At 38.9% G+C, this 22,588-nt stretch overlaps 1 protein-coding gene across 3 annotated transcripts in view; it reads left to right on the forward strand.

The window, feature by feature from the left end:
- The first annotated feature begins 11,241 nt into the window (after window positions 1-11,241).
- Window positions 11,242-22,588, forward strand: part of LOC309439178 (uncharacterized protein) — an 85,571-nt gene continuing 74,224 nt past the window's right edge. For all 3 annotated transcript variants that reach the window (XM_082051371.1, XM_082051372.1, XM_082051370.1), the window contains exons 1-2: window positions 11,242-11,348; window positions 16,199-16,395. In XM_082051371.1, coding sequence (XP_081907497.1) covers window positions 16,236-16,395 — 160 coding nt within the window. In that variant the 5' untranslated portion in view covers window positions 11,242-11,348; window positions 16,199-16,235. The remainder of the gene's footprint in view (window positions 11,349-16,198; window positions 16,396-22,588) is intronic.

Genomic DNA, 22,588 nt, shown 5'->3' on the forward strand with positions numbered 1-22,588 from the left:
CTGATCTGTCAAAACCTGCTTCAGTAGCCCAGGGCTTTCCTTACTAGCCAACAATGCAGCCCTGGCTGCTTCCTCACTGCGTTTCATAGCTGAGAAAGGAAGCCTGGACCAGTCTCTTCCCACTCCTGTACTTCGGTCTTCTGATGGGGTCTAGAACAATGTTTCTTTATGTTCTTTGCTCTTTTCAGCTAACTACCGCCCAGTGCTCACAGGCAGATGGCCCACTTTAGCCCTTTTGAATTGCCTGGGACATCAATATAAAGCATAAAGGTGTTTTGAATAAATCAGGTCTCTTAGAGGCAGGTAGCTGTGATGAGGCTCTCAATGAGCAAAAAGGAATGGTAATAATTTAAAAGATGAAGTATTCACATGTATCAAAGCCTTGGATATAACTTAATATATATCTAATACAGTTTTATGCAGTATAGATAAATAGACAGAACTCAAATAGTGTAATCCCATTGCCAACATCAAAGCATGTAGATTTCAGAAAGGAAAAGTACAATTAGAATGTGATTCAAGATATAAAGCTTTTCATATCTCCACAAAATGCATATATGTGTACATATATTTATGCTTAAATATATATTAATGAGTTCTTTTGCATAGTGCAGTTTGTAAAGCTCAGATCTCTTGTCTTTAGTGTGTTCTAGTATCCTTTCTTTTATGTCTGATTCTCCCCATTAAGTACATCATTCTATTTTTTTAGCAGACAAAATCCTTTACTAGCCTTTCTCCTTGATAATCTTTTTACATTTTTCCTTATCTCTTCCTTTGTGTCTATTTTCTGATTGTACCTCTTACACAGGCCTTCACTCAAGGTTAGTGAAATTAAACATTAGCTGGCTTAATAGGTAGCTAGTAACAGTAGTTTATCTACCAAGATAAGCTTCCAGATTTTGGATGTCTTGAATTTCTTCTTTTCCACTTCCATTATCTTAACACATTGTTATTTGAGGAGGTAGACACCCATCTCCTTGAATGTTGCTTACAAGCAGTTTCCCTATATAAGGCCCTGTGATTATTTCTTCTCCGGCAGGTTTCAGCTAAGATAGTTTTAATACGTCCCTTTTTGGAGTAAAAGGCTATAGATGTTTCAGAATGTTTCATAATTTCTAATAGCTTATACACACTGCAGGTGCCATGTTCATCTCATGTAGTGTAGGATATTTCCATTCTAAAATGTACCCCAAAGGATCACAGCAGCAGGGAAAACTGGGGACAGGTTTGTAGGCTTCACTCTGTTATCAAGGCAGGGAAAAAAAAGTAGATCTGCCATGTATCTATATAAAGGTAGCAAAAGCAGGAGGTTGCCCAGACATTTGGAGCTGAAGCATTATAACTGTAGGAATGGAAGTGAAGCCTGGTCAGAGGCCTCATGGATTTGGATAATAACGCTATACATGTGTCTGTGTTATTCCACTACTCTGTTTGGTGTGTGAAAGGGAGGATCAGACCATGGTTACTTCTCTTCCACATGCCAGTCTGAAGGGTAGGACATGGGAGTTTTGTAGGACGTAACCTTCTGGGCTAGTTATTACAAAGCACATTTACATTCCACACAAATCTAGAAATTTGTAATGTTTCCACGAAGAGCAGGGTGGCTCAAAGAGCCAGTGGCTGGACTTGTGCATCATGCTTTGTCTCCACCAGAGATTCACCAAGTTGAAAAGCCTGACTAGAAGCAGCTACTATGATCCAGGGCTTACAGATCCCGACAGTCAAAGAAGAGACATAGACATGGCAGCCAAGTGTCTGGGATAAACACAGCCTTCTCCAAAACAGCAGTCTTCTACAATTAGCTTGAGTTTGTTTAAACACTCTTTAAGTAGGCGTAGTCCAGAGCTAGGGCTTGGGACAAAGTCTCCTTGTCTGAAACAGTCTTTTCACTTGTGCACAGTCAATAAGATCTTCAGACATCATTAGGACATTAGACATCTCTGATGAGATGTGACTGGTTACATTGTGTGAGGCAGACAGTCATGACTGCTTGTTTCAGACTTTTCACGGCTCTGAGTGACCGACCTGTAGTGCCAGCAGCTCATCGCCAGCCTTCCGCAGCACAGCAATCGAATAAACAAATCTGCCTCCCATCCTCCAGCTCTTATGGCTCATAGCCCAGTAAAAGGGTGGCTGGGGACTACTAGAACTGTCACGTCATGGGACATTGGCCTCTGTTACTGACTAATGATCTTTCCGTACAGAAGTTGGTGCTTTGCTTTGACATACTCTGTAATTATTCTCTGTAAACCTGCCTTTTCTGTTGCTGCTTAGCCACTGCAGATGAATGTATCAAAAGCTTAGCAATGTTTTTTGGATACTTCTGCACCTTTCGGTATTTCCTAGGTTCTGGTAGCTTTTCTAGGTGCTGCTAAAAGCTTGTTTGAATGCAGTAGGATGGGGGATTTCCATACTATAGCCTATAGGTTTTAACAACTCAAGCTGCCACCTTTTTTCCCCCCAGACACAGCTGGGGTGGAGGCAGGTGATGTTAGCTTCCTATCCAAATGGTTGCTATGGTTTAATTAACGCAAACCCAGAATTCAGCAGCTGAACGATTCCTCCATTTCAAGTAACCTTTTCCAATATTATTTAACAGGCTGTTGTCAATCAATTCTAATTTAGTACTTTTTTTCAGTACTTTTCTCCTCATCTAGGTCTAATTTTCACAATCCATCTCCTTTCTCTTCAGTTGCTCTATAATGTACCTCATCAGATATAATCTCCTTCAATATCTTACCAATTTTGGGGCCTCCTTCAATCCTTGATCCTTATTTTACTCTGTTCCTCTTAGAATCCATTTTATGAACCTTTTCTTCCAAGCAACTAACACCTCAGCCCTGAATCACTAACCTTTTTACAGTGACATCTGACATATTTTTCTGTTTGATATGTATTGTTTCTTAAAATGGAACTGTTTCTGCAGCCTGTAAACCCTCTTAGAAATTAGCTACTCTTTATGCTGCCCCATGACACAATATGCCCAACTGAATCTTCGAAGACCAGGGGAAAGAAGACTGGTCAAAGATAAAGCGGGGCCTTTGTTAAACAGAGTGTTTCTGCATCCATCTTATTCCAGGCAAAAACTCTGATAATCAACAATACTATAGCTTTCATGTGCTGGGGCACAGTGCCAGTGTTGCAACTGCTGCAGAAGGTAAGAACAAAGAGGGAAGATAAGGAGTTGTGCTGTAGGGGGGAAGGGAGGAGTGGGAAGAAAAAAATCTTTTGCATTCCTGGAATGATTGTGACACAATCATAATAATTCAGAAATAATTATATTTGTTATCGGTCAACATAATTTCCTGCAGTTCTACACACAACGTCATTTTCCTTTTCCAGCAGTCAGGCTGAACAAATGGTTCTGTTCTTGTTATTATTTTAGTACGAAGCAGAGTGATGTTGATTGAACTAATAGTATAAACACAAGGATATCACTGAGAAATGCTTGAAGATTGGCATTTAGCCTATTGTTTCCCAACATGATGCAACCGTATTTGTTCATTATCACTTTTTTCCTCATGTTTTGCTGTAAAATGCCACAGTGCTGCGGTATTGTAAGGACAAACACTGCAATATGGTTAAAGACTAACTCAGTTTAAGTTATTATCCAGAGCCCATTACTGTAGTATTGGAATGCATAAGAGAGACTATTTAGTAGATGAAAGAAAAATAATACAAAACCAGTATCATGCTGTTTATTCAAATGCTGTAGGCTAGAGCTCTGTGTATGACACATATAAAATGACTGATGGATTTCAGCTTACAGTTTAGGAGAGAGGATGCAGACACCCCTGCTGGGGTATGACTTTCTTCTGCTCAACAGATCCCTGGCTCCCTAGAGGGACTGGTAGGTCCCTGGGGAGACAGGTCATGCTACCTTCAGTTTTCCTGAGAGACTGCCAGAGAAGGAGGGCAGCTTTAGCCTGGGCCAGTCACTTCCCAGGAGTATTGCCATATGAGATGGAGCCTGTTCCCTGCCTTCCGCAGGACTCTTCAAATGAGACTTTTGAGGTGCTGCCAGTTCTCTCTGGCATTATTCTCTATTGCTAGGTGTCTTGCACTTATAGAGGCTCACACAAACCAAGAGGAAACTTCACACCATTTATTCTCTTGCAAAAGTCTCCAGGCAGTATACAGAGCTAAAAGGGAGTCCTGCTGGACAGGAGTACACAGCTCATTAATATAACTGGATTAGAATTTGGTCCTTTATGTTCACTACAGTTGCTTTACAATCTGCTTTTATTGTTGCTCAGATATTTCCCATTGTCATATAAAATGATTAATACATAAACATGAGAGAAACAAAGACAGACTCTAAAGGATCTCGAGTGACCTTACTGGAAACTGAGTACAGGAAAATTAGAACTGAAAAATACACATAAATAACAGCCAGAAAAAGAGGGAAACCAGTTCTAACTCTTTTGTTCCTTTGCTCCCTAGTATAGGTCAGTTAATGTATTTACTCATAGGAGTCTCCAATTTAGTTTTCCATATGCAGTAGAGAGAAACATGCAGCCTTTTCTTGAGATGTTATGAAAGATAACAGCATAGGAGGTTACAAGAAGTATGATACAAAGATCTTTATCAGATATATAATATTTTTATTAGAGATGTGGGAGCAGAAAAGTAGTCTGCTGATTGAATTAGCAGGTGTTTTGTTTTGTTTTGTTTTGCTTTGTTTTTTTAATTAGGAGACATGAATAGCAGATGATTATACAATGGAATCTCAAAAGGCTAAAAAGTGGCAAGGTAAGGTTCAACTTGGCAAAGGAAATATGGGATAAGTTTTATAAAAAGGTTAATTTAGGGTAAAATCCATCACAAAATTGTAATGTGTTTTGTGGTTTAAATGTTTGTAAAGTATGATCTTTAAATTTATGCTATTTTGAATACCTGGCATCTATATGAAACCATCCAGCTACACTGTTGGCTCCTATGCCTGCAGGCTTCTTTAAAAATTCTGCTGTGAAGACTTGGAGTAGTAAGGGAATTTTCTGTGCAAGCCAGCTTCCTTCCCTTTAGTCTCATTTCAAAGTCACATTGGTAAGAACAAAGGAAGTTTCTCAAGCAAGAAGAACTGAAAACAAGCTAATGAGAAAGAGTTTTCTATTAGCCAAATTGGCTGCTTCTTTACAGGGATGCAGCTTCTTCCATGAAACAGACTCAATACTATCCACTGCTAGATGTTATTTCTTTAATAATTATCATTACACAAACATAGATACATAAATAGAAAATGCAAGAAACATCTAAGGATGTCTAACTATGCATAGTTATGGATAAATTCTAAAAGTTTATGATGTTCAACTGTAGCACTTCCTACGATTTATGCACTAATTACAGGCTTTTAATATTTTATCATTCAATGGACATTCCACTTAAAGGCTGATTTACAGATAGCCTCAGCAACCCATAGCTCCAATTCAACACAGTAGGACCTGGAGATCTCCCTCCATAAATCAGAGACCTTCCTCCTCTGTTTTTTTTTAATTGGCAAGCACCAAGTGAGCGCCAATGTCAGCAAGCGTGGGCAGAAGAAGAGGAAGAACTTTTATGTGATGTGTAACAAACTAGTGGTGGAATCACTGCCATGGAAATTGCTGAAGTAAGCCCTTTGAGAGGATTTGAAAGGGATTAGGTATCCATAAGAACAGGAACAACATTTTAAGTTTTGTAGTCTTACTACCAAAGAATTACAAGGGTCATGAAGCCTCATGCTTCAGAGCTTAAGTTGCCAGTCTGTGGGGGTCAGTATAGATTGTTATCTCTGTTATAATACAGTCAACAGTTGAACTAGGTCATTACTGGTTTTGTGTTAACATACTTGCATTTATAAGAAGTAGATCACTGAAGAGCATGAAGCAATGTTCTCCTCTAGTGTGACAAGATATGTGTTTCTGTGAGTGCAGATTTGTTCTCCTTTCTATGATGCTCTTGAAATATGTCTTTGCCAAGAGGACACAGAGTGAGGTGGTCATACACAGACAAAGAAGAGTTGTGATGAATGTGAATTAGCTCCTGATCTGTTAGTTTTCTAACAGATCTGTTAGCTCCTGATCTGTTAGTTTGCAAGTTAGTTTATCAAACTATGTTCCTCTGTAGTCACCCCTATACCTTTCTTTGCAATACCTTGCTCAGTGTTTACCTACTCCCCCACGACTGTCCATTATTTCCAGCTTTTACCTTTATGCACTGCCTTGCACTCAGCTGGTCACTGGAGCCATTTCTGGCACTCATTGACAATTCTCTCCTGCACATGGAGCTGGGCACATGTGTACTAACTTATTTTTCCGTGCGCTCAGATTGGATCGGTAAAGCTCTTCCTTTTCTCTGCTGAACAACCCAATGCATTTGCCTTTCTGCAGTATCTTGAGGAAGATCTCAAGGATCATGCGAGGTGACAAGTGGAGGGCAGCAGTTCTTACCAAGCTGAAGGGCAATGAGCAGGTGAGGCGTCTAGAGAACAAGTCTTATGAGGAGTGGCTGAAGGAACTGGGGCTGCTTAGCCTGGAGAAAAGGAGGCTGAGGGCAGACTTTATTGCTGTCTACAACTACCTGAAAGCAGATTGTAGCAAGGAGGGTGTTGATCTCTTCTCCCAAGTAGCAAGTGATGGGACAAGAGGAAATGGCCTCATGTTGCACCAGGGGAGGTTTAGATTGGATATTGGGAAAAAATTATTCACAGAAAAGTTTGTGAAGACCTGGAACAGTCTGCACAGGGAAGTGCTGGAGTCACCATCCCTGGACGTGTTTGAAAGAGGTATAGATGAGGTTCTTAGGGACATGGTTTAGTGCCAGAGTTAGGTTATGGTTGGACAATATGGTCTTGAGGGTCTCTTCCAATGAAAATGATTCTACGATTCTCAAGGTGCTGAAGGGACCTTCAGGCTTCAGGAGGAGCCCTTCCACTCTCTCAGCAAAAAGGGGCTTTGGTATATCGACTTTTTCAGCACTGGGAAAAGGCAAGATACAGCTTAGGAGATCCACAGTAAAAGGGCCTTAGATGGCTTAGAAAAAGCACAGAACACGTCCCTTTCAGCAATGCTGAAACTTTTTGATGACTGCTGTGTTTCGTGTGCCTAGTACCTGCTCATATTAGCCATGTGCAGCAGCAGCAGGATCACAGGGAGGCAGAATCATAGACACAGAACAAACTCCACGTGGTGAGATGGCCACAAGGCTCTCCAAAAGACCACATCAGCTATCTTCTTAATTGGCCATTTTCGTTTTAATTATACCCAATATAACCAATACACTGTGTGTTTACCTCTGAACTGTTTGCCTTGCTTCCAAAGCCAGATGCGGATTTCAGATGGAGCAATGAACAACTAGCAGCCAAGATAAAAGCCTGGAGAGGTGGAATAATCTTTTGAATGGAGATAGCAAGACCCTGCAGAGACATGGGTAGATCTACAGTACTTTAAAGCAGTCATTTAGAATGAAATTCTCCTTTTAGCTTTCAATCTTTTGGAAGGATGCGATACAGTATGCCTGGAGTTTTGAGATAGATGCAGGAAAATTTAAAACTTGCTAAGTAAGAGGTTACTGACAGTATGCAGGAGGAGCTGTAATGGCTAAGCCTCTAGAAACCTGAAGGGATGACACTGTGGTTGGATTTTAGGAAAAAAGGAAGAATTGCCAAGGCAATGAAGTACATGCTCTTAAATGAGATCAAGGAGCACCCTCACTAAAGGCTTGTCTTTGATATGTGGACACTGCATCCTAACAATTGTTCCCTTTCAGGTCTTGATAATTTAAGATTATTTTTATAATGCACTGTGCTGTAGCATGCCAATGATGTAGTCTTGCATACAATTGTATTATACAACAAAGCAAGGACAATCTGAACTAAAATTAATGCACAGTATTAAATCAGGTACTTAATCACTCATTTTATTTTGATTTACTGAAGCTATTGTGTTCTTGTTCTATATTACTGAAAAAAAATTAACAAGACACAACATGTCTCTGAATACCACAATATGTAAGCTCACTTTAGGAAACAATATAGATAATTCCAATTCTTAAAAACCCAATAGAACCATTAGACTTGCATATTAAAATACGCCATTCTCCTCTCAAACTTAAACACACCCATATATTGCCCTATCAATTGGCAAGTGGTACATTAGTTTCCCACGTAAAAAGGCTATTAAGACGACAAGAGAAATTAATTTCAGTTGGATACAACTGTAAATACTAAAATACTTTTTACTGGAAGACTTTTAGAAATTGATCTGTGAGGGGGGCTGACTCATTTTGTGTATGCTACTGTTCTATCTTCATTTGGAGATAAATTATCACATTATACTCTTTGCTCTCCCACTTGCAAATTAAGTTGTCATTCAACAACTCATAAAGAGGCAAGCTGCAACAATCCATAAGAACAAATAATGCAGCTACTCTTTGTTTAAAAAATGTGGGTTTATATATGTATGGTTTTGTGATTATTTCATCCCCACCCCATTCTTTGTACCTGACTACATATTGACAAGATGCTTCTAATTTATTTCCCCACTAGCTGGACACCATTAAAATCCTATTGATAGTAAATATAATTATTTTTTTCAGAAACAAAATATAAAAATAATCTATTTTCTGAGAGTTTACTTTAAAAAAATGTTTCTTTTGTGGCAAGAAAGTTTTGACTTGAATAAGTTTTCTCAGATGAATGCGGGCTCCAGAAGAAAATAGAAATAAAAAAAGAAAACAGCTTTTCCAGTTAGTATATGGAAAAAAATATCCAAAGCCTGTTGATCTGTTTTGGTTTTACATTACCAAACCCTGATATTTCAAGTGCAAACAAAATGAATATTTTCAAAATAATATTATGCAATATACAAAATAAGTATTTTTAGCGTGTGTGTTTTTTCTATAAAACTTCCAGGTGGGACTCTGCATGGAAACTATCTAGCAGTCTCTAAGAAACTCTGTTCTGGGTGTTTCTACATGAACCAGTGACATTTGGCAGTGACCTCTTGAATTACAACTATTTTTTTTTTTTCTATGTAGGACACTTAGGAACATTCATTTTCAATGGAATTTATTTTTCAAATAGGCTTGAAGAAACAAGATCTTTCCCAGTACTTTGAGTTGAACCTTTCCGCAGGGCTTCTGTTTTCTCCTCAAGTTAAATATCATAAAGCAAATAATTCAAACTAGTGGAAATCAGCAAATACAAGTACAGCACTGTTACGGTCCTGTGCTTCATCTGAATTAAGCCAAGTTTTGTAAAAGAGATGGGTATAAAGAAATAGATATCACTCATGATGTTGGTGGTAGATCAAGGCTGTGTTCCCACTTCCTTACTGCTGGGCGACTATAGTGCCTGTGAAGTTTGTGGTGCTAACTTTGCATGAGAAGAGAACAAAACATAGGCAAAAGTGACCCAGTATTTCTATTCTCAGCAAGTGTGTGTATTTTAGGAGTGGCTGAAACCATTTAAAATTCCAAGTGTGAGTGGTAACATCTCACAATTTTTCTCCAGATCACTCCCAGTCTTGTATCTACAGTGATGGGGAGAAAAGCACCTGGGATGCTGGTAGTCTGCCATCGTCCTGTGCATTCACTACTAGTGCTGTGCTGTGTCTGTGTCTTCCTTAGCTCAGTAAATACAGAGTCAAATGTGCCTGATCAACGGTCTCTGGAATATGTAGTTTCTTCCATGAAGACACCAGACAAGACTGGAATTTTGACTTTCTGATTAATATTTTATTTTTCTGTCTGTTTTTCTGGCTTTCCTACAGCCTATTGATTTACCATAGTACTTGTCTCACAAGTACACACCTCTTCTCCCTCGACTCATGTCTCCTACAATCAAGCAGTTTTGTAGGTGTTTTTCTGGCTTGGACTGGGCACGAATGCCTGACAGTAGAAATGATGACTCTGGAAAAACTATGCTTTAAAAAAACCCAAAAACCAAACAGCTGTGAGAAAGATATCAACCTGTTACCTCATATTACATGGGGCTAGATGTAGGCTCATACTACATGCCCAATCAAGCACTTTGAAATCCCTTTTTTCCTCAACTGCAATAGCTAGTGGGAAAAGCTGCCCAATTAGAGACAATACTTTCTCCATGCAGGTTAACAAAGTGGGGAAGAGAGGACAGAAAACCTGAAGAGGCTTGTTTGCAGCTTGCTGAAGCAAGGCTCTGGGCAGCAGTGGTGGCATACCAGGTAGATGCTGGGCAGATGCAGACTGTGGCTCTCCCATGGTGCAGACACTCCTGGACTGTTCTCTGGGGCAACATATTGAACACTTCATAGGCATGACTTACAGCAAAGCCATTGACAAGCCTACATCTTGTACTGTTTGGCTTGGAGTTGCTTAGAGGTTTAATGCCCTTATTCATAGTTTCAAAATAGCATATGCGGCTGTATCACTTGTAATTTACATTCCTAGGGGAATGCAGGGTAAAAGAGTTGTTACCAGTGAACAGGTGCTGGTGTCCAGGAACAGCAGATATCAGTTGGATGAACATATATCTTTTTAGACAGCATTTGTATTTATTGAAAAGGTAGACTATGTGAGTATCTTACACATCAACAGTAGTAACCTCATACCAATAGGCAAATGGCTTTGTTACAGGATGAAGTCTGACCACAATTTATGTGATCATAGCAGCCTGACTACCTATAGATCTCAGAATCTACATATCTGCATATCTACATCAGGAACTTCATCCTATCCAACAGATGGGAAACCTGAGAGGAGGGGAACAAGGATATCTGTAATATAACTGATAAAGGAACTGGCACCTCAGGTGCACATTTGAGTGTCGTGTTCTCTGACTCCTGAGGAAGACTGTGCAACTGAATTCTCTGTCTGACTTAAAAAATAAGTCAGAGTCTAGAATATGATTCATAAGGCTAATCAAACTATGTAGCCTTTTCTTCTGCAAAACCACAGCATAGCTGTCTTTTTTTTTTTTTTTTAATTTTATTTTACAATACACAAAATAAATGGACAGAGAGTGTCTGCTAGTGGAAAGCTCTGCAACAGCACTAAGTGCTAAAAACAACAAGTCTGCAGTGTAACATGATAGAGAAATTGTTCTGCAAGGTCTTGACTCTGACCTTACATTACCTGTATCAAAACAGTGCAAAAAAGGAGACAGAAGAAACAGCCAAGTCCTCTCTAAAATTATCGCTGGCACCAGACCCACAGAGAGTAGATCATAGTATATTTCTATGAATAGAACTTGGAGGAGTTGTGGAAGATTTGCAGACCCTGTAATTTTGCAGCTGAAGCTGACGACTGGCAGGCGACCACAGCTCTGGTGGCTGAGGAGTGAACAGGACGACTCCGAGCTGTCTGAGGGAGATCTACAAGCAAGCTGCAAGGTACTTCAATCCTTGGAAACTGCCTATCTTTCAAAAGCTTTTTGTTATATCAAAATAAATGTCAGGGAATACAAGCATGGCAACATTCTTCAGTTTATCACATGAAACCTCTGAAGAATCTCTTGAGCCTCTGTTTGCCAGTTGCACAAATCATCAGCTTGCTCTTGTACGTGCTTACCAGCCTTAGTGGGTATTATTTGTACTAGAAAGTATCTGAACGGTCAGGACCCATGAGTTACTATTCCTACTACAATGCCTAAGGGCACTGAATAGGAATTACAATACAAGACATCGAACAAGGCACTTAAGCATGTAGCACAGAAGTTCTGGCAATCTGCAGTTTGAAGTAGACAGCAATGGGCGCATTCCAGAGAAACGGGGAGAGGAGGCACGAAAGGAGTGTAAAATTGTTCAGAGGTGAAATACGAGCACTATTTGATGAAGAAGTACATATTAAAAGCAATGTCCTATGGATGTTGTACATATCGGTTGCAAGCTTATGTGCAAGGCAAAATATATACATGCTGGTCATTACTCTGTATTTTAGGTGTGGAGGTTGGGTTTCCCTGTGCAGTGACATTACAGAAGTCTACAAATGGTGTCTTACATCTAAGTTGTTTATAATGTGATTGCAAACAGCGAGTGTATTGTTTCAACATGGTTAATGTTTATGAGCTGCATTTCAGTTTATAGGTGCACACAGATTGCCTGGAAAAGTACCAGGCCATTCCTTTTTTAAGCTAGTGGTGAAGAAAGATGAAAGTCTACACACTCCCTTCCACTGTAAAATCACACAGGGGGAACAAAATGAGTTCAAGTAGTCTACAATTGTTTGAGTCTAAAGTTTTTATAAATTACCTCATGCTCTCCTTGTGTCTGTGAGATTATCTGAGATTCCAAATAGGGCTATTTCAGGCTAAGAAGAGAACAATTAAGGACTGGGAATCCATGAGAAATCAAGACTGCAATGCTGTAGATTCTCAGCATAGACTTGCAAACCCACTTTTTCCAAAGGCTTTCGTCTGGCCATCACTAGAACCATCAACAAATTCCAGCTGGTTGCTGTACTGCTTTTGGCTCCATGACCCATGTGTGCACTCTGGGAAGAGGGGATTCATGCAGTGTAACTGGATTTAATGCTGCTTCAAGCCATATTAACTGTACTCAACATTTACAGCATATGGTTCCCAGGTTTCCCAGTGGAAAATACCATTCAGACCTGCTGCTTCTTAGTTCTTTGTACATCCTCTGATGTGCCTCCTGTTTCTCTATGACCTAAAAACCACTTGAAGGTGTCAGAGGAGAAGGACGTGCAAAGGGAAGAGGTACCATCAAATATTGCTAATATTCATTTCCCCTTCCCTTCAATAGAAAAGATGAAGAGAAGAAAAATGGACAAACTAAATGTAAAGATATTGAACAGTAAATACCCTCTGTGTTTTATGTTAGAAAATAGGAAAGAATGCAATTAAAACATATTCATAAACAGAATGATTTTTTTTTATTTTTACTGTAATTTTTCTCCTATCTCTCTCATCTCTCTCGTGAAATGAATTACAGAAATGCACAGCTAAGCAGCAGTGCATTAGGTAGAATGAGGATGCAGAGTTTACTAATATTATGTGTTTATAGAAGGATGAGAACAGTCACTGAATGGGCACTTCACATAAGCCTCCAGATCCCTCCATCTTCCCCAGCAGAGGTGGATGTGTGATGTTAGGTATTCTGTGCATAACTGCCTGAACAGTAGGAGCTTAAACTGCCAACTAGATGATACATTTTTACCTGCTCAGCTGTAAGAGTTAAGAGCTTGGCTTGCCAGGGATGGCACAGACAGGAGGTGTGGTGGGGAACGAGCAGGACACCCCTGCTAAAAGCTGTGCATCTAATTTCTCATGCAGGGTTGTTTTCTCTCATTTTCCTGTTCTTCAGCACTTAATGATTTTTCTGTCATCAATGGAGTTTTAATTGAGTGGGATTAGGGGTGGATTAAAGGATCTCATCAGAGCTCATACTCCCTGCATCCACTTCCTGTTGAGTCCTCTCAACAGAAGAGCTTTTGACATTAGGAAAGTGAAAAATACTTAAGACAGTGACACAGTAATGGAGTACTGAATTGAAATGTAACCAAGGAGTTAGTAAAGGCAAGCATGTCATAAAATCTTGGAGATCAGAGAAGGACATGGTTTACGTCACATTGCCCACTCCTGGATTTCATCTCACTGTATACAAGATATACAAGATGGGTTTAAACTTCAGCAGGCACAAAGGCATCACCTCAAGCCCCTCCTCAACTGCTTATGGATTTTTTAATGAAAGACACTTTCCAGCATATAGCTGAATCAATATTAAAAATATTGTAAAATTCACAACATGAAAAGCCAATGGATTTACATTTCATTCTGTATTTACATTGGTTTTAGAATCAAAGCTACGGCAGGAGAATAAACCCTTTCTTTCTTCTTTTATGCCAGGGAGAAGTAGAATACAGAAATTATGCATTTATTTGTGTTAGCTATCTTTTTACTTATTTACTGAAAATATCTAACCAGGAGAAAAGGGAAAGGGAATAGGGTCTCTGAAAATGAATCTATTGAGTACTTAGCCAGACATAGGAGAAAATCCTGACCCAGCAAAGAAAATATTCTCAGTGACTTCAGTGGGCACAGTTTTGTATACTGCTTCCCACACAGAGCAGAAGCTTAGTTCTGCTCTTGATGTCCTGCTTTAATCACCAGGAGCTAAACATGCAAATACACACCAGGATTGCAACTAGAACATTTAAGACTAAATATACAGCTATGTGAACAATGACCAAATATCACCATAAACAATCTTATCTTTTAGACACTATGAATTCTTCTCCAGTAATAAAAATTTCCCCTCTGATATGCACAGCAGGTCTCAACTCTGAAACACTACTGGCATTAACGGGATACATGTATACAGTATATATATGTATATACACACATATGCAAGTCAAAATTTACCATGAGGTTCTGTAAGAATAATATTAGTGATGTTTTCTCTTCCACATCTGTACTTGAAAGTAGCAGTGACATTTCAGTCTCTTGCAGGATGTTTTAGATATGGTTCTAGATATGGCTCAGTTAAGTCCTTCTGTCCTGGTTTTGTTAAAAACAAGTTTCTCTTTTAGTGAATTTGCCTGTCAGCTAAAGCCTTCATATTAGCTGCATTTTCCTGGAGAACCAGATACATGTTTTGGTAAACATAGCAATGGAATGAGAAGTTATTGATAAGCATGGATGGACATCTCATGAGAGGGGCAATGAGAAACAGGTGATCAAGAAACTGACCAACTGAGTTTAACATCCCATTCACGTGAATACTTCATACAAAAGTGGGAGATCACGAGGATCTCGTCCCTTTTTCTTTATGGCCGACATTAGGAGAGGACCTTGCTAGTCATCCCTGTGAACTCAGGCCCAGTGACAGACTGAATCCAGCTCTGGTTGGCTGCAGAGTCCAATCCAGGACTTTGGGTGCCGCCTCTGCAGTTGCTGGGACTTTCAAGATTGGTTTTGTATATTTTGTATTATCTTCTCTATTCATATCAGTAGCATTAGTAAAACATTTTTAATTCTTCCAAATCTCTTCTCTCTGTCCTTCTTTCTCTCCCGATCGCCTGTCCTTAGTGGGAAGTGGGGAGAGGGAGGGGCAGAAGGAGGAAGGAGAGGGAGAGGAGCTTAACAGTACATCTGCCAGGGTTTTATTGTCACCCCACAATCAAAACCCTCAGCACCTTCAAAGCTATACCTATCCAAAGGGGTCCAAAATGCTCTAGACTAAAAGTATTTTTAGGATGGACATTCTTGTAAAATGTGCTATCTGTAAGTCTTACATTAAACATGTCTTGGTGGGGCTATTTCCACTCCGGGTTGTCACATCTCCCCATTAGCTTGTCTGACTAAAGGTGATTGAACATATCAGTACTTCGGTGTTTTTTCTTTGTTTACTTGTTTTTGTTTTGTTTATTTATTTATTATTTACTTAATCAGAGTTACCACATGACTGGAACATATTGTCCTCCTGATGAAAACCTGCCTACAAAGGATGAGCAGATATTCTTCATTTTTACAGAATAATTTTTGGTCATGATGCTATCATATCATTGTGAATTTATTTGCTACTGAATATACGTAGTAACATGAATCTAGCTCTTGAATGCCTGTAACTCCTTACCAATCAGCACATCTGCAGTGAACGTCTGGGATTTGTTGACATCTAGTAGCCTGTCTAGCTCCACTGTGTATGCACAGTAGAGTTCAACCTTATAGGGTCACCAGGTGTCTGCAAATATGCAGAGAAGTTTCTGAGAGACCAACTGTATTTGCACTGCACAGTTGTTTTACACGCATGCAACAAAATCATAGAATCATAGAATAGTTTGGGTTGGAAGGGACCTTGAAAGATCGTCTAATCCAACCCCCTCCACAAGCAGGGACATCTGCAACTAGATCAGGTTGCTCAGAGCCCCGTCCAGACTGGCCTTGAATGTCTCCAGGGATGGGGCATCTCCCACCTCTCTGGGCAATCTGTTACAGTATTTTACCATGCTCATTATAAAAATGTCTTACTCATATACCTGAATCTCCTCTCTTCTAGTTTAAAATCATTACCCCTTGTCCTGTCATAACAGGCCCTGCTAAAAAGTCTGTCCCCATCTTTCTTATAGTCTCCTTTTAGGTAATGAAAGGCTGCAAAAAGGTCTCCCAGAAGCCTTCTCTTCTCCAGGCTGAACAACAACAACTCTCTCAGCCTGTCCTCATAGGAGAGGTTTTCCAGCCCTCTGATCATTTGGATGACCTCCTCTGGATCTTCTCCAACAGGTCCATGTCTCTCCTGTACTGAGGGCCCCAGAGCTGGATGCAGGACTCCAGATGTGGTCTCACCACAGTGGAGCAGAGGGGCAGAATCACCTCCCTTGACCTGCAATCTGCAAAACACCAGACTTACCTTACAACAACACCAGACTTACTTCATTGCATATGTGAAGATACCTCTCTCCAGGAAATCCCAGACAAAGGTTGGTAGACCTATACTTAGGAGACTGGATTTCAGACAGATGCTCAAGGTTTGTCAAATATTGCTGTAATGATGCAAACTTGTTGCTAATAGTTCACATGAAAACACATGTCAGAGAAAAAATGGGGTTCCAGGTCCCCATCTATTTGTAGTTGGAATGTTAAGGACTCAGTCAAGTGGAGCACAGCTGCAAGGAGGCTGGGAATTGCTGTTCAAGGATAGTAGACAATGGAAATGGAATGAAGCACAGGTAGAAATTAACTTAAAATACAACTAGGAAAGGAAAACTCAAATTTACAGCAGTTTTTTGTAATTATTGTTTCCAGCATTCAGAAAAAAAGATTAATGGAGGATACCGCTGCTAAAAATATAATCTCATGCATTACTCTATATTTGCTAAATATGGCAAACCACAGCACTGATAGGTACTTGAGTATAATGCATATCTCAATCATTTGTGGGTTGGTTCTTTTTTTGAAAGTGCATGGTTTTAAGCATATGAATTTGAATCCGGGGTGCTTAAAACAAATAGCATTGTGTAAATTATGTTAAATTGTGGAAATGATGATTAGAATAACTCAAGAGTCAAATTTAGACACCTATTATATGTGTCTGTCTCATGCTGGTGCTAAAGATAGGAATATTGTAAATGAAATGGAAGAAAAATTATGGCACAGGGTCCCATGAGTTAAAACCTTCAGAGCATCAGTCTAACGGTCAGACATAATCTAACATGGCCAATGGATTCTCCTGAAGTGCTCCTTGCCATTATGAAGCATTTACTGAAAACAGGCAGAACAGTAGATGCTTTCAGCATCTTCCACAAAAGCAGACAAATGAGAAAACTAAAACTCATGAGATTCTTTGTAATTCTCTAAAGCAAAGGAGATCAACTCTAAGAGTGATTGAGAACTCTTAGTGTCTGTGCTGTCAGCCATTTGTTTTCCTTTGAAAAAGAGAACTGTAAGGCTGGCCAGTCCTTTAAGATACTGGAAAGAAGCTGTTATCGAGTTGAACCAGCTGCTGGTGAGAAACAAGGTAAAGGAGAAACACGTGTGTACACACAGATTTCATCTTCTTCTTCACAGGGTTTTTGCCTTTAACATTTTCACTTCACTGGTTGTGTTGAAGTTTCACGGTTACAAACTCAGTCTTGGCCATCCCATCAACTACTGCAGACAAATGCTAAATTTAAATTTATGTTTCAGGAAGTAATAAGAGATCACATAAAATAACTCCTTGATTAATTGCATCTGCTTTTGGTTACATTTATTTTCTTACTTGTGATCATTGTTCATGTTTTCTAGAAAATGTTTTTCTTAAATTAACAGTAGAATTTATTCCTGTCCAGGGGTAGCTATTTCAAGAATACTGGCCATTTCTAGGTCTTTTACTAGCTCAGTTAAAATGCTTCTAGTTCATTTGACAGTAAGAGTTCAAGCTAAGCATGTAAAACTACCACCGTGAGCAGAAGGAAATTACCTTCCTCTATTTCCCTATGATATACAGCTACATGATTTAAAAGTGTGATAGGACATTTATAGGTGAATCTGACCACTGCAAGAGTACAATAACAAGTCAGATGGAGTAGAAGAGCAGTTTTCATATCCTCAGGTAGATGCAATATTTTCATAAAATTTCATAGTTTGCACAACTTGATGAAAAGCTGTAAGAGACTGAGAAGCACAGTCAGAACTTTGAATAAATTAGATGATATGATTTAGATGTGTTGCAAAAAAAGTTCAGAAATCTGTATATAAAGAGGCTTTGCGGATCAAGGCTTCAAAATAAGCTGGATTTGTAATAACAAGGTTTTATAAAGCATCCAGTCTAGAGGAATGTGCAGCTAAAATATTTCAAGGCTGAAGTTTTCCATAATAACAAAGAAAAGATGAATTTCCTCATTTGAATCATATTTAATTCTGCACCCAAGGACAACATATTGACCAAAACTCTCCATAGATATAGGGAATTTGACATGGTGATCTAACTTTCAGACTTCTGATGAAGTTTACTTTTCTTAGAAAAATTACAGGATACATGCAATTTTTGTTGGTCAAATAATGATTTTTTTGGGCACGGAGCTGGAGGCGATACTATTTATGCTTACAAAATATAAAGTTTTATATATTCAGATCCTGTGAGACAACCAGGTCTTGACATGTAGTTCCTTATTGTTCCTTTGTAAGGAAAATACTAGAAAAGAAGGTCAACCTGCTTAGCCTAGTATCTTATTTGGACAACAGGTACAACTCTAGTTGGGGAAATACAATGGGAGGAAGCCACATATGGTACGAAGTCATAGCCTGAATGTATGTTTTTACTAACTTTGAAAAGCTCCTAGGGAATTCATTGGAATTTATGCTAATCTCGAGTAGAAAGAGTTACTATAGTTACTAATACAATAGTTGCTAAATGTAGTTCTCACTATATATATAGTGCGCATTCTGGGATCCTATAAATTGAAAAGATAAAAGATCTTTAATTATGTTTGCCATGGTAATAAATGATTGGCTTCTTTTTATATAGTTCTACTGTAGACAGAGTATGCGCATAACACTTCGCATGTTTTTAAGAATTCAGCATCAGCTGGGAATATTAGAGTTCTTACTCCCTCTCCTTTTTATTTAAAGGTTGGCAGTAATTTTTCATGTCAAGATCATGATTGATGTGGGTTAACTTTCACTAAAAATCTTTTGAAACATTTTGAGTAATGTTAAAAATTATGGCATGCAATACATCAAAATATTTTTCTAGGCTTCCTGCATAAATAAATAAACACTAGGGAAATGTGGAAGGCATTCATGGTATTTTGTAAGCAAGTTTCAAACTGCATCTTGCAGATTTATATGCTTCATAACTTACAATGCGATGCATGTTGCATTTTATTAAAATACACTGTGCATGAGGAATAGATGGTGATCTGCTACATTTGTGTCTTTGCCCACTTCAATTTGAAATGGAGATCAATTCACTAAGAAACGTATCCAAGCATGGATTATGTAGCCTGTCCATCAAGTGTCAGTTTCCTGGGGAAATACTAATAGCAAATCCTCAATCTTAGGGCAAATGTCAAGGCTGTAACGTCCAGCACTCTGAGTATGGAACATGGGATTACAAAAACATCTGCCATTGACAGGCAAATGTTAAAGTCACTGATCTTCAGCAGTCAAGATCTGAATAGCATAGAAAATCCCTCCAAGACATAATTCCTAAAGATAAGTAAAACAAGATGAGGAACAGGTGAAGCAGCAATGAGTTTTCCTAAGAGAAAAAGAAAGACAGACGTCTACTGTCACTCAGTAATGTAGGTCAAACAAAAAAAAGGTAGTCAGGCCACTGGCAGGTGCACAGTGTGGAGCTCTCCTCTTATTTTTGCAGTCAGAATCTTCTCATTCACCTTCATTAGCAGACCATTATAAAAGCCTGCGGAGCTGAAGACATCTGCCTTTTCTGACCACGTATCGATATCTCACTGAGGTGCTCATGAGAGATGTCTAGAATCCTTGCAGTCAGTCCACCCAGAATAGTTCAGACCACTCACATGAGGAGTTTACCTTTCTGTCTTGACACATTGAAAGCACAAGCCCTTAAGCAAGGTACTGAGTTTATAGACTTTTGAACACAACCAGTACTTCCAGGGCAAAGAAAACAAGTTCTTGCTTTGAGCAAAGTGAGATTCTGAGAAGACCACAGCGTGGCTGAAGAAAAGGCTCAGAGATGGTTTAAAGCTATCACCAGTCAGTGTCAGGAAATGTTAGGACATCGGACCAACACAATCCTTTCTCCTTCCTATTGTTCTTTCCACAAACCCATGTTATGTACTATATTAATGTGAGGGATGAACTGTTCTCTGAAAGTGCATATCTTTCTCCTAGGATGATTGCATTAGACAACTAGTTTCGATTAGGCATTATATGATTTCATATGGTTAAAATTAGGTGTGATTAATCCCACATCTAATGTGTACAGATAAATACGAGTAATTAGAAAACATTTTAAGATCCTTCCAAATGCCAAGGCGCCATGGAGGGAGCCATCTTCACAGAATCGCAGAATCACAGAATGTTAGAGATTGGAAGGGACCTTGAAAGATCATCCAGTCCAATCCCCCTGTCAGAGCAGGAACACCCAGATACTTCAGTATTTCTGTGTGTTCAAAATTACCTAAGTGAACGGTGTCTTGGAGAGCTGGATGCCGTTGGGAAGGTGACAGAAAATGACTTAGAGTGTTTGAAATACTATATTCAATGTCATATATAGTATACTCAGTAAAGCAGCTAGACAATTAGCTGCCAGCAAGTATTTATTCTTTGCAAAAATTATAGAATAGCATCTACCATTACTGTCAAAGTTCAAACTACATAAATTCAGTATAATTTTTACTTTTCCAAATATTCCTAATATATTTTTGTTGCAGTGTTGAAATTAATCAGACAATGGCTTATTTACCTTTTAACTGTATAGTAAGCAACAACTACAAGAAACTTTTCTCTATTTCCACGGCTTAAGGTACCCGTGGTCACAAGAAAAAAATATACCCTTTCAACCAGGACTTTAATTGTTCCTAAAATGAAAGGACACCAATACACTGCTGGCAATTTATGAACCTTCTGTCCTACCAAGATATAGCTGTACATAAATCTTGGAAAACTGTATTATTAAGCTTGTTGCAGCTCTGTAAGAGAATATGAATAATACAGTATGCACTTCTTTTACTTTTCATTGTTTTCTCTATTCCTACATTTCTTAGCAATAAAGGAAGGTTTTGAGAGTTTTGTTCTTAGAACCTAGGCTAGAAATTATTTTTATGATTTGCTCCATTTGCATGCTGTCTCACATCTGACAGTCCACTATGAGCAATTGAGAAACTTCTTCTGCATAAATTACAGTAAGCCTTATGGCAATTATTGCTATCTTTACTGATCCATGCAAAACTATTTCTTCTCTAATTCCAGAAAGTGCAAAGCCTCTTCTTTTTAGGGAGTTGTTGACCATATTAAGGTTTTCAGCAATATAGCTGTGAAAGTAGAAGTTAACCAGGCCCCTGAGAGCCCTGGTTAATTAGAAGTTTTGCTACATGGCAGAAGTGAATGAATTGTGGGTAAGACAGTACATGTAGATTTTTACCCAGAAAGGGCAATTTTACTTTCTATTAATTAGGATATAGACTATTAAAATAAGGTTATCTGTTGTACTGGAGCATAAGAAGGCCAAGTCCCAGAGTTATTTCAGTATTGGACATTTTGTTAAGACATCTGCAAGGTTAGGCTATTAGAGTAAATAATCAATCATTTTAACAATGTTAATACAAAAGTGAAGTGAACCAATAGCATGGGGGACATATGTTCAAGTGTGGTTTAGGAAGCTGAAGATGTGAGGCGAATAAACTGCGGAGCATGAAGGCGTGTTTAAAAGACAACCTTTTTATCTGCTTTCTGAATATGGCACCTTGGGTTGCTGTTATTGGTCTTGGTAAGCTGAAGGTTTTGTGATACCAGACTGTTCGCAGGTTTTTCTTGTTTTTGTGTTTCTGCTGGTTTAGGAATGAAAAAGCTAGCTCAGCTCTTGTTTGACTTCTGCTTTGCACTTCTACAAAAAGGGAGGAATAATGTTTTTCTAATAATGTCTTCAGAGGCATGAAATGAATAAAGGAGCAGGTAGCCCTATATTTATGAGACAGCTACCAGGTTGTATCTTGATTTGTTGAAGGACTGTTCCCTCAGGATTGCTGTCATGGTCATAAGCCATGCACTGGGCTATAATTCAGTCAATTAAAAACACATAAATAATGTTTAAATGCTACTTAAGACCATGCTCACTGTCTGCTCTGTACCTGTATGGAGCAATCCAGTAGGCACTAAATACACATATAGCCAGTATTAAGCCTGTGATAAATGCATGGGACAAAATCATCTTTAGATACCAAACATTTGACTGTGCAGGATGCTGGCTGGTGTTCTAGAAATGTGTCTCAAAACTGTCTTCTTCCATTTTGGTAGCAGATGATAGCATATCTATACAGTTTCTTCAAATACATCTTTTATTGTCTTCTGGATTTAGAGGTGCTGCACAACTGCTGTTACCTGGGCTCACTTGCAAAACCTGGACTTTCTCACAAATGCCCCAGCTTCTCAGAACAGATCACCATCACTCTGCAGCTAAAGCTCTTCAAAGATGGCTCACAGTCCAAA

This window comes from Streptopelia decaocto (genome assembly GCF_964273445.1).
Source record: "Streptopelia decaocto genome assembly, chromosome: 4".
NCBI classification, from domain to species: Eukaryota; Metazoa; Chordata; class Aves; order Columbiformes; family Columbidae; genus Streptopelia; species Streptopelia decaocto.